General features: G+C 57.4%; 1 protein-coding gene across 1 annotated transcript in view; it reads left to right on the top strand.

Moving 5' to 3' along the window:
- The window catches only part of LOC147090012 (cohesin subunit SA-1-like), a 62272-nt gene that overhangs the window by 26071 nt on the left and 20193 nt on the right, over window positions 1-16008 (top strand). Inside the window, exons 7-10 of the mRNA XM_085977025.1 lie at window positions 2828-2938; window positions 3756-3852; window positions 6223-6299; window positions 13391-13595. Coding sequence (XP_085833151.1) covers window positions 2828-2938; window positions 3756-3852; window positions 6223-6299; window positions 13391-13595 — 490 coding nt within the window. The remainder of the gene's footprint in view (window positions 1-2827; window positions 2939-3755; window positions 3853-6222; window positions 6300-13390; window positions 13596-16008) is intronic.

Raw genomic sequence — 16008 nt, 5'->3', positions numbered from 1 at the left:
GGGCCCTCTAATCCCCCCACTCCTCTCCCCGGGCTCTCTAATCCCCCCACTCCTCTCCCCGGACCCTCTAATCCCCCCCACTCCTCTCGCCGGGCCCTCTAATCCCCCCACTCCTCTCCCCGGGCCCCCTAATCCCCCCACTCCTCTCGCCGGACTCTCTAATCCCCCCAGTCCTCTCCCCGAGCTCTCTAATCCCCCCACACCTCTCCCCGGGCCCTCTAATCCCCCCACTCCTCTCCCCGAGCTCTCTAATCCCCCCACTCCTCTCCCCTGGCTCTCTAATTCCCCCACTCCTCTCCCCGAGCTCTCTAATCCCCCCACTCCTCTCCCTGAGCTCTCTAATCCCCCCACTCCTCTCCCCGGGCTCTCTAATCCCCCACTCCTCTCCCCGGACTCTCTAATCCCCCACTCCTCTCCCCGGGCTCTCTAATCCCCCCACTCCTCTCCCCGGGCTCTCTAATCCCCCCCACTCCTCTCCCCGAGCTCTCTAATCCCCCCACTCCTCTCCCCGGGCTCTCTAATCCCCCACTCCTCTCCCCGGGCTCTCTAATCCCCCCACTCCTCTCCCCGAGCTCTCTAATCCCCCCACTCCTCTCCCCGAGCTCTCTAATCCCCCCACTCCTCTCCCCGGGCTCTCTAATCCCCCCACTCCTCTCGCCGGGCCCTCTAATCCCCCCACTCCTCTCCCCGGACTCTCTAATCCCCCCACTCCTCTCCCCGGACTCTCTAATCCCCCCACTCCTCTCGCCGGGCCCTCTAATCCCCCCACTCCTCTCCCCGAGCTCTCTAATCCCCCCACTCCTCTCCCCGGGCTCTCTAATCCCCCCACTCCTCTCGCCGGGCCCTCTAATCCCCCCACTCCTCTCCCCGGACTCTCTAATCCCCCCACTCCTCTCCCCGGACTCTCTAATCCCCCACTCCTCTCCCCGGGCTCTCTAATCCCCCCACTCCTCTCCCCGAGCTCTCTAATCCCCCCACTCCTCTACCCGGGCTCTCTAATCCCCCACTACTCTCCCCGGGCTCTCTAATCCCCCCACTCCTCTCCCCGAGCTCTCTAATCCCCCCACTCCTCTACCCGAGCTCTCTAATCCCCCCACTCCTCTCCCCGGGCTCTCTAATCCCCCCACTCCTCTCCCCGGGCCCTCTAATCCCCCCACTCCTCTCCCCGAGCTCTCTAATCCCCCCACTCCTCTCCCCGGGCTCTCTAATCCCCCCACTCCTCTCGCCGGGCCCTCTAATCCCCCCCACTCCTCTCCCCGGACTCTCTAATCCCCCCCACTCCTCTCCCCGGACTCTCTAATCCCCCACTCCTCTCCCCGGGCTCTCTAATCCCCCCACTCCTCTCCCCGAGCTCTCTAATCCCCCCACTCCTCTCCCCGGGCTCTCTAATCCCCCATTCCTCTCCCCGGGCTCTCTAATCCCCCCACTCCTCTCCCCGAGCTCTCTAATCCCCCCACTCCTCTCCCCGAGCTCTCTAATCCCCCCACTCCTCTCGCCGGGCCCTCTAATCCCCCCACTCCTCTCCCCGGACTCTCTAATCCCCCACTCCTCTCTCCGGGCTCTCTCATCCCCCCACTCCTCTCCCCGAGCTCTCTAATCCCCCCACTCCTCTCCCCGGGCTCTCTAATCCCCCACTCCTCTCCCCGGGCTCTCTAATCCCCCCACTCCTCTCCCCGAGCTCTCTAATCCCCCCACTCCTCTCCCCGAGCTCTCTAATCCCCCCACTCCTCTCCCCGGGCTCTCTAATCCCCCCACTCCTCTCGCCGGGCCCTCTAATCCCCCCACTCCTCTCCCCGGGCCCTCTAATCCCCCCACTCCTCTCCCCGGACTCTCTAATCCCCCCACTCCTCTCCCCGGGCTCTCTAATCCCCCCACTCCTCTCCCCGGGCCCTCTAATCCCCCCACTCCTCTTCCCGGGCTCTCTAATCCCCCCACTCCTCTCCCCGGGCTCTCTAATCCCCCCACTCCTCTCCCCGAGCTCTCTAATCCCCCCACTCCTGTCGCCGGGCCCTCTAATCCCCCCACTCCTCTCCCCGGGCCCTCTGATCCCCCCACTCCTCTCCCCGGGCCCTCTAATCCCCCCACTCCTCTCCCCGGGCTCTCTAATCCCCCCACTCCTCTCCCCGGGCTCTCTAATCCCCCCACTCCTCTCCCCGAGCTCTCTAATCCCCCCACTCCTCTCCCCGGGCTCTCTAATCCCCCCACTCCTCTCCCCGGACTCTCTAATCCCCCCACTCCTCTCCCCGGGCTCTCTAATCCCCCCACTCCTCTCGCCGGGCCCTCTGATCCCCCCACTCCTCTCGCCGGGCCCTCTAATCCCCCCACTCCTCTCCCCGGGCCCTCTAATCCCCCCACTCCTCTCCCCGGGCCCTCTGATCCCCCCACTCCTGTCGTTGTCCTTTGCTGAGATCAGGGCAGAGCCTGCAGCCTTGTTACTCCATCCTTCGTCCAACATGAGCCTTGGGGACCGCTGCACCTTTTGCAATAGTTACTTGTATTTAGTTTGTGTTGGGAGGTCAAACGAGTGATTAGAAATGTTAATCCTTTGCTGCTTTTTGTACTAAAGTCTCTGCCTGAGGTTCCATTTCTGTGTTTGTTTCATTAACATTGCCCCATTGGTGCCAAGTACTGAGTTAAGTGCGAGGTTCTATAATGGAAGGGGGCTAGAGAGGCCTCCTACAGATACTATACGGTATCCAATTGTTGGAGATAACTTACCCCCCCCCCCTCCCCCCCACCAATGAGCAATGCTGGGTGACTGTGAGGGGGGGCGCTGGGTGACTGACGCTCTGTAAAAGATCCTTCTCTAAACTGGTTGTGTTTGCAGTCCTCCAGGAAACCGAGGCAGGCATCGGTGCTGAAACGTCCTGCTGGAGAACAGCAGAAGGAAGCCAGCAACCTGTTCGAGGCGGTGAAACAGGCCAAGAGTGCCATGCAGGTCGGTGCCTGAAGCAGCTCCTGACCCCTGTATAAGGAGGAGTCGTGGGGGGGTGCACCGGCAGTGTTTGGGCTCACAGTGTTATGTGGAGACTAGTGTTTCTTAAAATTCATTCCTGGGATGTGGACGTCGCTGGCAAGACCGGCATTTATTGCCCGTCCCTAATTGCCCTCGAGAAGGTGGTGGTGAGCCGCCGCCTTGAACCGCTGCAGTCCGTGTGGTGAAGGTCCTCCCACAGTGCTGTTATGGAGGGAGTTCCAGGATTTTGACCCAGCGACGATGAAGGAACGGCCGATATATTTCCAAGCCAGGATGGTGTGTGACTTGGAGGGGAACTTGCAGGTGACGGTGTTCCCATGCGCCTGCTGCCCTTGTCCTTCTAGGTGGAAGAGGTCGCGGGTTTGGGAGCTGCTGTCGAAGAATTGTGGGGTGGGAGGTTTGCTGAAGAGCTGCTTCTGAAAGGGAAAATCACTCAATCTGTGGAGCGTTGGGGGGTTGAATGGGGGAGCGGAGAGACAGCACACTTACACAGTGAGCGAGTGTGCACTAACTGATGAGTGGAACTGACGTGTGTCAGTGTCGGGGTGAGCGAGTGTGGGGACACTAACGTTGCTATCAGTGTAACTGACGTGTGTCAGTGTCGGGGGCGAGTGTGAGAGTATGCTGCCAGTGTAACTGACGTGTGTCAGTGTCGGGGTGAGCGAGTGTGGGGACACTAACGTTGCTATCGGTGTAACTGACGTGTGTCAGTGTCGGGGGTGAGTGTGAGCGTATCGAACACTGCTGCCAGTGTAACTGACGTGTGTCCCTCCAACAGACGCTGGTTGATGAGTGGCTGGATGTTTACAAGCTGGACAGGGAGGACGGTCTGCTGGAGCTGCTCAACTTCTTCATCCACTGCTGTGGGTGCAAAGGTAAAAGGGGCAGAGGTGGCGATCGGTGCCCGAGAGCAGGGCCGACTGCTCGCCAGCTGATTGGCAGTGTGATTCTCTGATGGGCGAGCGCCACTCGGACCGAAGCCGGCGGAGAATGGAACGGCACGTGGGCCGGGAGGAGAATGTGCGCAGCTGGTAGTCGTGCATTTAAAGTAAAGCACGAGCGAGCTGTCGGGGCGGGAAGGGTGGGCTTGTCGGATTCACGCCTCCTTCTCTGGCCTGGGATGCCGAGTCCAGTTCCGCTTCCCTCACTGTGGTGATGGTGATTGACTGACTCGCTGCAGAACCAGGGCCACCACAGCTCAGTGCTTCAGCCACTGACCACCCGGGGAGGGGTGGGGGGCTGTGCACGCCCCTGAGGAAGAGGCAGATGGCTCATCTCCCTGACTCGGGGAGGCAACCTCGAGTAACCAGGCTCGTTCTGAAGCTGGAGGTGGAGCCCCCGCCCCCACCGTCAGTCCCCCTCCCACGTGCTGACCCTGGACGTACAGTGACCAGCTACTCTTCCCCTTCGGTGGCATAGTGGTTAGCACTGTTGCCTCACAGCGCCAGGGACCCGGGTTCAAATCCGGCCTCGGGTGACTGTGTGTGGAGTTTGCACATTCTCCCTGTGTTTGCGTGGGTTTTCTCCGGGTGCTCCCACAGTCCAAAGATGTGCGGGTTAGGTTGATTGGCCATGATAAAAAAAAATTGGCCCTTAGTTTTAGGGGGGATTAAATACGTGGGGTTACAGGGTTACGGGGATAGGGCTTGGGTGGGATGGCTGTCGGTGTAGGGACTGGGTGCTAGGGTTTGGATGATCAGCCATGATCTCGTTGAATGGCGGAGCAGGCTCGAAGGGCCAAATGGCCTACTCCTGCTCCTATCTTCTATGTTTCCTGCAGGTTCCTGTCCTCCTCCCGACATCACTGACTCCTGCACAGCTACCAGCCCAAGCAATGGTGCTATGTCTGGGCCTGGACAGTGAGCTGGGGGGGGGGGCGGGGGTATGACTCACCGCCCCGTCTGACCCTGTCGTCGAGTGGCGCGTGCTCTCCAGTGGGGGTGGCTGGATCGCAACCCTGCCGTTTGTTGTTGGTCGAAGCTGCTGGGTGTAGGAGCCCGGCGAGGAAGGCACAGACCCAGGTTTGGACTGTGGACCTCCTGGCTTGATGCCTGCTGGCCGTTGTGGAGCTTCTCCACTGTCTCCAGAACTGATTACGGTACCGAAGGCCTGTGCGATGTGATACCTGTTGGGGGTTTGAATGTGTGGGATGTTGGGGGGCCTCCTGTTCCTGTGGGATCAGGCTCGAGGGGCTGAACGGCCTCCTGGTCCTGTGGGATTAGGCTCGAGGGGCTGAACGGCCTCCTGTGGGATCAGGCTCGAGGGGCTGAATGGCCTCCTGGTCCTGTGGGATTAGGCTCGAGGGGCTGCATGGCCTCCTCCTGTGGGATCAGGCTCGAGGGGCTGAACGGCCTCCTGGTCCTGTGGGATTAGGCTCGAGGGGCTGAACGGCCTCCTGTGGGATCAGGCTCGAGGGGCTAAACGGCCTCCTCCTGGTCCTGTGGGATTAGGCTCGAGGGGCTGAACGGCCTCCTGTGGGATCAGGCTCGAGGGGCTAAACGGCCTCCTCCTGGTCCTGTGGGATCAGACTCGAGGGGCTGCATGGCCTCCTCCTGTGGGATCAGGCTCGAGGGGCTGAACGGCCTCCTGTTCCTGTGGGATCAGGCTCGAGGGGCTGAATGGCCTCCTCCTGGTCCTGTGGGATCATGCTCGAGGGGCTGAACGGCCTCCTCCTGTGGGATCAGGCTCGAGGGGCTGAACGGCCTGGGGCTGAACGGCCTTCTGTGGGATCAGGCTCGAGGGGCTGAACGGCCTTCTCCTGTGGGATCAGGCTCGAGGGGCTGAACGGCCTTCTGTGGGATCAGGCTCGAGGGGCTGAACGGCCTGGGGCTGAACGGCCTTCTGTGGGATCAGGCTCGAGGGGCTGAACGGCCTTCTCCTGTGGGATCAGGCTCGAGGGGCTGCATGGCCTCCTCCTGTTGAATCAGGCTCGAGGGGCTGAACGGCCTCCTGGTCCTGTGGGATCAGGCTCGAGGGGCAGTACGGCCTCCTCCTGGTCCTGTGGGGTCAGGCTCGAGGGGCTGTACGGCCTCCTCCTGGTCCTGTGGGATCAGGCTCGAGAGGCTGAACGGCCTCCTCCTGTGGGATCAGGCTCGAGGGGCTGTACGGCCTCCTCCTGTGGGATCAGGCTCGAGGGGCTGTACGGCCCCCTCCTGTTCCTGTGGTGAGTGGCACTGAGGGGGAAACAGTTATTGTCACTCGGACTAGTCTAGCTCAATCATCCCATCACTTTTCCTTCACTTCAGGTGTGGTTACCTCGGAGATGTTCCAAAAGCTGCAGAATGCGGAGATAATCCGGAAGATGACTGAGGAGTTTGACGAGGTAAGTGTTGAATGCTCGGTTTGTACCCAGGATCTGTGCTGGGGCCTCAACTATTCACTGTATTTATTAATGATTTAGATAACACAATAGTCGCCATGTATCTTTTAGGGGTGTTTGCCAGCCAAGTGGGTGAATGGAGTTCGGATCCAGATCACCTATGAGCTCATTGAATGGCAGAACAGACTCGGGGGGCTGAATGGCCTCCTCCTGTTACTACGTTCCCCTGAAATGCTGAGTATCCTGTTTAAACTCTCACTGGAACAGCAAGTGCCCTGGGATCTCTGGATCAGCGCGTGTAAGCCTAATGTTGGTTGAATTCCGAAGGACATTCTAGCCAAGCCTGGCCTGCCGATCAGACACGTGCACACTGTGTACCCGGGGTCACTGGGGAGTGAGCTGCTGATCAGACACGTGCACACTGTGTACCCGGGGTCACTGGGGAGTGAGCTGCCGATCAGACACGTGCACACTGTGTACCCGGGGTCACTGGGGAGTGAGCTGCTGATCAGACACGTGTACACTGTGTACCCGGGGGTCACTGGGGAGTGAGCTGCTGATCAGACACGTGCACACTGTGTACCCAGGGTCACTGGGGAGTGAGCTGCTGATCAGACACGTGTACACTGTGTACCCGAGGTCACTGGGGAGTGAGCTGCTGATCAGACACGTGCACGCTGTGTACCCGGGGTCACTGGGGAGTGAGCTGCTGATCAGACACGTGCACACTGTGTACCGGGGGGTCACTGGGGAGTGAGCTGCTGATCAGACACGTGCACACTGTGTACCCGAGGTCACTGGGGAGTGAGCTGCTGATCAGACACGTGCACGCAGTGTACCCGGGGTCACTGGGGAGTGAGCTGCTGATCAGACACGTGCACACTGTGTACCCGGGGTCACTGGGGAGTGAGCTGCTGATCAGACACGTGCACACTGTGTACCCGAGGTCACTGGGGAGTGAGCTGCTGATCAGACACGTGCACACTGTGTACCCGAGGTCACTGGGGAGTGAGCTGCTGATCAGACACGTGCACGCAGTGTACCCGAGGTCACTGGGGAGTGAGCTGCTGATCAGACACGTGTACACTGTGTACCCGGGGTCACTGGGGAGTGAGCTGCTGATCAGACACGTGCACACTGTGTACCCGAGGTCACTGGGGAGTGAGCTGCTGATCAGACACGTGCACACTGTGTACCCGGGGTCACTGGGGAGTGAGCTGCTGATCAGACACGTGCACACTGTGTACCCGGGGTCACTGGGGAGTGAGCTGCTGATCAGACACGTGCACACTGTGTACCCGGGGTCACTGGGGAGTGAGCTGCTGATCAGACATGTGTACACTGTGTACCCGGGGTCACTGGGGAGTGAGCTGCTGATCAGACACGTGTACACTGTGTACCCGGGGTCACTGGGGAGTGAGCTGCTGATCAGACACGTGCACGCAGTGTACCCGGGGCCACTGGGGAGTGAGCTGCTGATCAGACATGTGCACGCTGTGTACCGGGGGGTCACTGGGGAGTGAGCTGCTGATCAGACACGTGCACACTGTGTACCCGCGGGGGGGGGTCACTGGGGAGTGAGCTGCTGATCAGACACGTGCACACTGTGTACCCGGGGTCACTGGGGAGTGAGCTGCTGATCAGACACGTGCACACTGTGTACCCGGGGTCACTGGGGAGTGAGCTGCTGATCAGACACGTGCACACTGTGTACCCGCGGGGGGGTCACTGGGGAGTGACCATGTGGAACCCTGGCTGATCCCGTTCCCTATCTGGGGTAATCTGAGCGCAGTGTACTCTGCATGGAGCAGGAATGGGAACTGGGATTGGAACCTAGGATTGTGGTTTGTACAGATCAGGAGCCCAGACCCGAGGTCACGGAGGAGGGTGAGCAGTCGCAGGGCTGTGAGTGATCGGTCGCTTGGCCACACGGGGTTTGTGTGTAACCTGCCAGGCCGGTTTACAACAGATTGTGCAGCAGGAGAGCAGAGAGCTGTGTGCAGGTAGTATAGGGGGTGTGCATCTCCAGGAGCTGTGTACTTACAGCATTAAATGGTGAGAAACTATTAAATGTTGGTGTTCAGAGGGATTTAGGTGTCCTCGTACAGGAAACAGAGTTAGCGTGCAGGTACAGCGAGCAAATAGGAAAGCAAATGGCATGCTGGCCTTAATTGCAAGAGGGTTGGTGTACATGAGTAAGGAAATCTTGCTACAATTGTACAGGGCTTTGGTGAGACCGCACTTCGAGTACTGTGCACAGTTTTGGTCTCCTTATCTGAGGAAACATAGAAGATAGGCGCAGGAGTAGGCCATTCGGCCCCTCGAGCCTGCTCTGTCATTTAATGAGATCATGGCTGATCATCCAAATTCAGTACCCTGTCCCTGCTTTCTCCCCATATTCCTTGATCCCTTTAGCCTTAAGAAATATATCCAACTCCTTCTTGAATATATTTAATGAATTGGCCTCAACTGCCCTTGTGTGGTAGAGAATTCCACAGGTTCACCACTCTCTGGGTGAAGAAATTCCTCCTCATCTCAGTCCTAAATGGCTTACCCCTTATCCTTAGACTGTGACCCCTGGTTCTGGACTCCCCCGCCATCGGGAACATCCTTCCTGCATCGAGTCTGTCTAGTCCTGTTAGAATTTTATAAGTTTCAATGAGATCCCCTCTCATTCTTCTAAACTCTAGCGAATATAGACCTAATTGACCCAATCTCTCGTCATACGTCATTCCTGCCATCCCAGGTATCAGCCTGGTGAATCTTCACTGCACTCCCTCCATGTCAAGAACATCCTTCCTCAGATAAGGTGACCAAAACTGCACACAATACTCAAGGTGTGGCCTCACCAAGGCCCTGTACAACTGCAGCAAGACATCCTTGCTCCTGTACTCTAATCCTCTCACTATGAAGGCCAACATACCATTTGCCGCCTTAACCGCCTGCTGCACCTGCATGCTTACCTTCAGCGACTGGTGCACAAGGACACCCAGGTCTCGTTGCACTTCCCCTTTTCCCAATCTATTGCCGTTCAGATAATAATCTGTCTTCCTGTTTTTGCCACCGAAGTGGATAACCTCGCATTTATCCACATTGGGCAGATGTATGGCAAATGCAGTATAATCACCCAACCTGTCCAAATCATACTGGAGTTTCTCTGCATCCTCCTCACAGCACACACGCCCACCCAGCTTTGTGTCGTCTGCAAACTTGGAGATATTACATCTAGTTCCCTCGTCTAGATCATTAATATATATTGTGAATAGCTGGGGTCCTAGCACCGATCCCTGCGGTACCCCACTAGTCACTGCCTGCCACTCTGAAAAAGTGCCGTTTATTCCAACTCTTTGCTTCCTGTCTGCCAACCAGTTCTCTATCCAAGTTAGTACCTTGCCCCCAATCCCATATGCTTTAACTTTACACGCTAATCTCTTGTGTGGGACCTTATCGAAAGCCTTCTGAAAGTCGAAATACACCACATCCACTGGTTCTCCCTTATCTATTCTACCAGTTACATCCTCAAAAAATTCCAGTCGATTAGTCGAGCATGCTTTACCTTTTGTAAATCCATGTTGACTTTGTCCGATCCTGTCACTGTTTTCCAAGTGCTCTGCTAATACATCTTTTATAATGGACTCTAGCATTTTCCCCACTACCGATGTCAGGTCTATAATTCCCCATTTTCTCTCTACCACCTTTTTTGAATAGTGGGGTAACATTAGCTACCCTCCAATCCATGGGAACTGTTCGAGAATCGATCGAATTTTGGAAGATGACCAGCAATACAACTACTATTTCTAGGGCCACTTCCTTAAGTACCCTGGGATGTAGATTATCAGGCCCTGGGGATTTATCGGCCTTCAATCCCGTCAATTCACCATTTCCCTACAAATACTGATTTCATTCAGTTCCTCCCTCTCATTAGACCCTATGTTCCCCGACATCTCTGGGAGGTTATTTGTGTCCTCCTTTGTGAAGACAGAACCAAAGTATGTATTTAATTGGTCTGCCATTTCTTTGTTCCCCATTATAAATTCCTCTGATTCTGACTGCAAGGGACCTACGCTTGACTTCACCAATCTTTTTCTCTTCACATATCTATAGAAGCTTTTACAGTCAGTGTTTATGTCCTCTGCAAGCTTACTCTCATACTCTATTTTCCCCCTCTTAATTAATCCTTTTGTCCTCCTTTGCTGAATCCTAAACTGCTTCCAATCCTCAGGTTTGCTGCTTTTTCTGGATATACTTGCCTTAGAGGCGGTGCCATGAAGGTTCACTAGGTTGATTCCTGGGATGAGAGGGTTGTCCTATGAGGAGAGATTGAGTAGTTTGGATCTCTACTCTCCGGAGTTTAGTAGAATGAGCCATGAAACAAGATTCTGAGGGGATCGACAGGGTAGATGCTGAGAGGTTGTTTCCCCTGGCTGGAGAGTCTAGAACTAGGGGGCATAGTCTCAGGATAAGGGGTCGGCCATTTAAGACCGAGATGAGGAGGAATTTCTTCACTCAGAGGGTTGTGAATCTTTGGAATTCTCTACCCCAGAGGGCTGTGGATGCTGAGTCGCTGAATGGCCGCGAATTTCTGGCCCAAAGGCGTGAGTGCGCTCGGGGTACTCACGCATCTGGCCGTTGGAAATGCCGGCGTTCAGCATGAACAGTGCATGCGGGGAACGCCGGCATTTCCAGACCTCGAGCGCGTGCGACTGCACAGGCAGCGCTTGCGCAGTGAACTTCGTAGAATTCATTCATGAAATCCGTGAGGGTAAGTCCTCAGAAGTTACACTTGAAAAAAGCAAGTGTAAAGTGGTTCATTGGCTGCGGAGGAAGAAACATTTTATCGTGGAGCTTCTGAAATGCAATATTTTTGTTTGGGAAAGGGAGGGAAGTTATTTTAAGAAATTTTAAGTAAGTTTTAAAGTAAAAATTTTTTTTTTTTTTTTTTATAAAAGGTTTTCAGAACGGTAGGTAGAAGGAGCAATTGTGGCTGTGTGAATGGAATGTGAGAATGAGTTATGTATGTATGTCCACATATATTCCTTTACGTATATGTATGTATATGTTTTATATTCCTTTACTAATGTGTATGAATATGTTTTTAATTATGATTTTCCAATAAGTTACTTTCTCTGAAAGTCATAATTAAATAATACATTCATACACATAAGTAAAGGAATATATACATAACATGCAAAGGAATATATACAGACATACATACTTTCAGAAGCTCCACGATAAGAAATATCTTCCTCCGCAGCCTCTGGAGCAACTGTACCCATGCTTTTTTCATGTGTAAGTTGTAAGGACTTGACCTCACTGAAAGCAGTAATGAAAGCGGCGAATTATACTGCGCACGCGCTGCCTGTGCAGTCGCACACGTTCTGCCTCTGAACCCCTTCGTTCAGAGGACAGGAAATGCCGGTTTTCCCCAAAAGCACTGTGCATGCTGAAAACCGGCATTTCATCCGGCCAGATGCGTAAGTACCCCGACCGTACTCGCGCAGTTGGAAGGGAATTACTGGGCCAACATTTTACATGTCAATAAAATGAAAAATTTAACAATTGCACGACTTGCCCCCTCGCATCTGCGACTGAGGGTCCAAGGAGGTGCATTGCGCAAGAGGTCATCATCGTACGTATCCTCACACTGTTCCCTTTGGGGAACTGTATGAAGTGGTGGAAGGATTTATGGCCGTGATTAACGCTCATTCCGTGACCGTAACCATCTTTGAACCAGCCATTAGGGTGGTTAGTCCTATGGCGAGAGGGTTTTACAGGCTCCCACAACCCATCTGAGGGGGGGGGGGGCCACCAACACCCACGGACGCAAGTATCCCGCTGGATGTCCACCCAGAATTTAAAGTTGGAGCTCCGACTCCACTTGCCGGGACTGTCTGGAGTGGGGTTCAAAACCCTACTCCTTCTGGCCCAGCGGCGGGGATGCTTACTGCTACGCAAAAGGCCCACTGCGCACAAAAGGTGACACCCATACATTTCCTGCGCCTTTTCCCTCCCCGTGACTGAAGCCCTATGCTGCCATTTCACGTTGCTAATCGGATTGGGCCTTTGTCATAGCGGTAGGATCCCCGCCGCTGGGCCAGATCAGGGTAGGGTTTCGAACCCTGCTCCAGACAGTCCCGGCAAGTGGAGTTGGAGCTCCGGCTCTAAATTCTGGGTTGACATCCAGTGGGATATTTGCGTCCGTGGGTGTGGGTGGCCCCCCCCTCCTTGTATAGCTTGTGGGAGCCCGTAAAACCCTCCCGCCATAGGACTAACCGCCCTAATGGCTGGTTCAAAGATGGTTACGGTCACGGAATGAGCGTTAATCATGGCCATAAATCCTTCCACCACTTCATACAGTTCCCCAAAGGGAACAGTGTGAAGACACGTGTGACGATGACATTGCTAAATAAATAAATGGAATTTAAAAAATTCTTTTAGGGCTTTTAAAAGTCTTTAAATTGCTTTAATTCTGTTTAGAACTACTTCAGATTACTCAAAATAATGTAAACATTTTAAAAAGTTTATAAAAGTTACCAAAATCTTCAAAAAACTTCCAAAAACCTATTTAAACTGCTGCTTTGCATGTAAAAATGCTTAGCAGCTTGACAGAAACATTGGGGGCGTGTCCAGTGAAACTGAGACCTCAAGGGGCGTGTCTCACTTGCACTGCACGCTCCTGGCTTCGCGCTGGCTGCACTCCTGGGCGGCGTGACGTCATACGCTGCCCGGGATTCTTCTTCTGGAAACACCAATTCCAGGCGTCCCTGGAGCTGATCGGCAGTAGCGCGGGGTAAGTGCAGAAACGGGGCTGCAAGCCCCGTTCACCAATTTCTGGCCCAATATATTCAGGACTGAGATCGATAGATTTTTGGACTCTCGGGGAATCGATGTGTGGATAGGGCAGGAAAGTGGAGTTGAGGTCAGATATCAACCATGATCTTAGTGAATGGCGGAGCAGGCTCGAGGGCCCGACTGGCCTACTCCTGCTCCTAATATTTACGTTCTTATGTGGCTGGAAAGAGGAGCGTGCGGGTCGGAGCTTGCTGCTGTTTGTGTGCTTATGGTAAGGATTGTTACGTCATTCCCTACTCCAGGACAGTGGGGATTACCCTTTGTCGATGGCTACTCCCGTGTGGAAGAAGTTCCGGCAGAATTTCTGTGAATTTATCGCCGTGCTGGTGCGTCAGTGTCAGTACAATGTCGTCTACGATGAGTATATGGTGGACACGCTCATCTCTTTCCTGACCGGACTCTCTGATTCCCAGGTCCGAGCTTTCAGACATACCAGCACGCTGGCCGGTGAGCATAACACGCTGTCCATGTTAAACCCTGCAGCGTAATCTCACTGTATAAACACTCGCCCCGGGTCGTCGCCCCGTCCCGGACAGCCTGTCTGGGGGGGGGTCTCAGTGGGGAGGGGGCCGGTGTCTGTGGGGTCTCGGTGGGGAGGGGGCTGGTGTCGGGGGTCTCTCGGTGGGGTGGGGCCCGGTGTCGGGGGTCTCTCGGTGGGGAGGGGTCCGGTGTCTGGGGTCTCTCGGTGAGGAGGTGTCGGGGGTCTCTCGGTGGGGTGGGGGCCGGTGTCGGGGGTCTCTCGGTGGGGAGGGGTCCGGTGTCTGCGGTCTCTCGGTGGGGTGGGGCCCGGTGCCGGGGGTCTCTCGGTGGGGTGGGGTCCGGTGTCGGGGGTCTCTCGGTGGGGAGGGGTCCGGTGTCGGGGGTCTCTCGGTGAGGAGGGGTCCGGTGTCGGGGGTCTCTCGGTGGGGAGGGGTCCGGTGTCGGGGGTCTCTCGGTGAGGAGGGGTCCGGTGTCGGGGGTCTCTCGGTGGGGTGGGGCCCGGTGTCGGGGGTCTCTCGGTGGGGTGGGGCCCGGTGTCGGGGGTCTCTCGGTGGGGTGGGGCCCGGTGTCTGGGGTCTCTCGGTGAGGAGGGGTCCGGTGTCTGGGGTCTCTCGGTGAGGAGGGGGCTGGTGTCTGGGGTCTCTCGGTGGGGTGGGGCCCGGTGTCGGGAGTCTCTCGGTGGGGAGGGGTCCGGTGTCTGGGGTCTCTCGGTGAGGAGGGGGCTGGTGTCTGGGGTCTCTCGGTGGGGTGGGGCCCGGTGTCGGGGGTCTCTCAGTGGGGAGGGGTCCGGTGTCTGGGGTCTCTCGGTGAGGAGGGGGCTGGTGTCTGGGGTCTCTCGGTGAGGAGGGGTCCGGTGTCTGGGGTCTCTCGGTGGGGAGGGGTCCGGTGTCTGGGGTCTCTCGGTGGGGAGGGGTCCGGTGTCTAGGGTCTCTCGGTGAGGAGGGGTCCGGTGTCGGGAGTCTCTCGGTGTCTGGGGTCTCTCGGTGGGGTGGGGCCCGGTGTCGGGGGTCTCTCGGTGAGGAGGGGGCTGGTGTCTGGGGTCTCTCGGTGAGGAGGGGTCCGGTGTCTGGGGTCTCTCGGTGAGGAGGGGGCTGGTGTCTGGGGTCTCTCGATGAGGAGGGGTCCGGTGTCTGGGGTCTCTCGGTGAGGAGGGGGCTGGTGTCTGGGGTCTCTCGGTGAGGAGGGGTCCGGTGTCTGGGGTCTCTCGGTGAGGAGGGGGCCGGTGTCGGGGGTCTCTCGGTGTCGGGGGTCTCTCGGTGGGGAGGGGTCCGGTGTCTGCGGTCTCTCGGTGGGGTGGGGCCGGTGTCAGGAGTCTCTCGGTGAGGAGGGGGCCGGTGTCTGCGGTCTCTCGGTGGGGAGGGGGCCGGTGTCTGGGGTCTCTCGGTGAGGAGGGGGCTGGTGTCTGCGGTCTCTCGGTGAGGAGGGGGCCGGTGTCTGCGGTCTCTCGGTGAGGAAGGGGCCGGTGTCTGCGGTCTCTCGATGAGGAGGGGGCCGGTGTCTGCGGTCTCTCGGTGAGGAGGGGGCCGGTGTCTGCGGTCTCTCGGTGAGGAGGGGGCCGGTGTCTGCGGTCTCTTGGTGAGGAGGGGTCCGGTGTCTGCGGTCTCTCGATGAGGAGGGGCCGGTGTCTGCGGTCTCTCGATGAGGAGGGGCCGGTGTCTGCGGTCTCTCGATGAGGAGGGGGCTGGTGTCTGCGGTCTCTCGATGAGGAGGGGCCGGTGTCTGCGGTCTCTCGATGAGGAAGGGGCCGGTGTCTGGGGTCTCTCGGTGAGGAGGGGGCTGGTGTCTGCGGTCTCTCGGTGGGGAGGGGGCCGGTGTCTGCGGTCTCTCGGTGAGGAGGGGGCTGGTGTCTGCGGTCTCTCGGTGAGGAAGGGGCCGGTGTCTGCGGTCTCTCGGTGGGGAGGGGGCCGGTGTCTGGGGTCTCTCGGTGAGGAGGGGGCTGGTGTCTGCGGTCTCTCGGTGAGGAGGGGGCCGGTGTCTGCGGTCTCTCGGTGAGGAAGGGGCCGGTGTCTGCGGTCTCTCGATGAGGAGGGGGCCGGTGTCTGCGGTCTCTTGGTGAGGAGGGGGCCGGTGTCTGGGGTCTCTCGGTGAGGAGGGGGCCGGTGTCTGCGGTCTCTCGGTGAGGAGGGGTCCGGTGTCTGCGGTCTCTCGGTGAGGAAGGGTCCGGTGTCTGCGGTCTCTTGGTGAGGAGGGGGCCGGTGTCTGCGGTCTCTCGGTGAGGAGGGGTCCGGTGTCTGCGGTCTCTCGGTGAGGAGGGGGCCGGTGTCTGCGGTCTCTCGGTGAGGAGGGGCCGGTGTCTGCGGTCTCTCGGTGAGGAGGGGGCTGGTGTCTGCGGTCTCTCGGTGAGGAGGGGGCCGGTGTCTGGGGTCTCTCGGTGAGGAAG

The sequence above is a fragment of the Somniosus microcephalus genome, unplaced genomic scaffold, assembly GCF_052327205.1.
Source record: "Somniosus microcephalus isolate GS21.2 unplaced genomic scaffold, FLI_Smic_1.0 unresolved_chr4, whole genome shotgun sequence".
Classification (NCBI taxonomy): Eukaryota; Metazoa; Chordata; class Chondrichthyes; order Squaliformes; family Somniosidae; genus Somniosus; species Somniosus microcephalus.
This window is presented reverse-complemented; position numbering and strand designations above follow the sequence as displayed.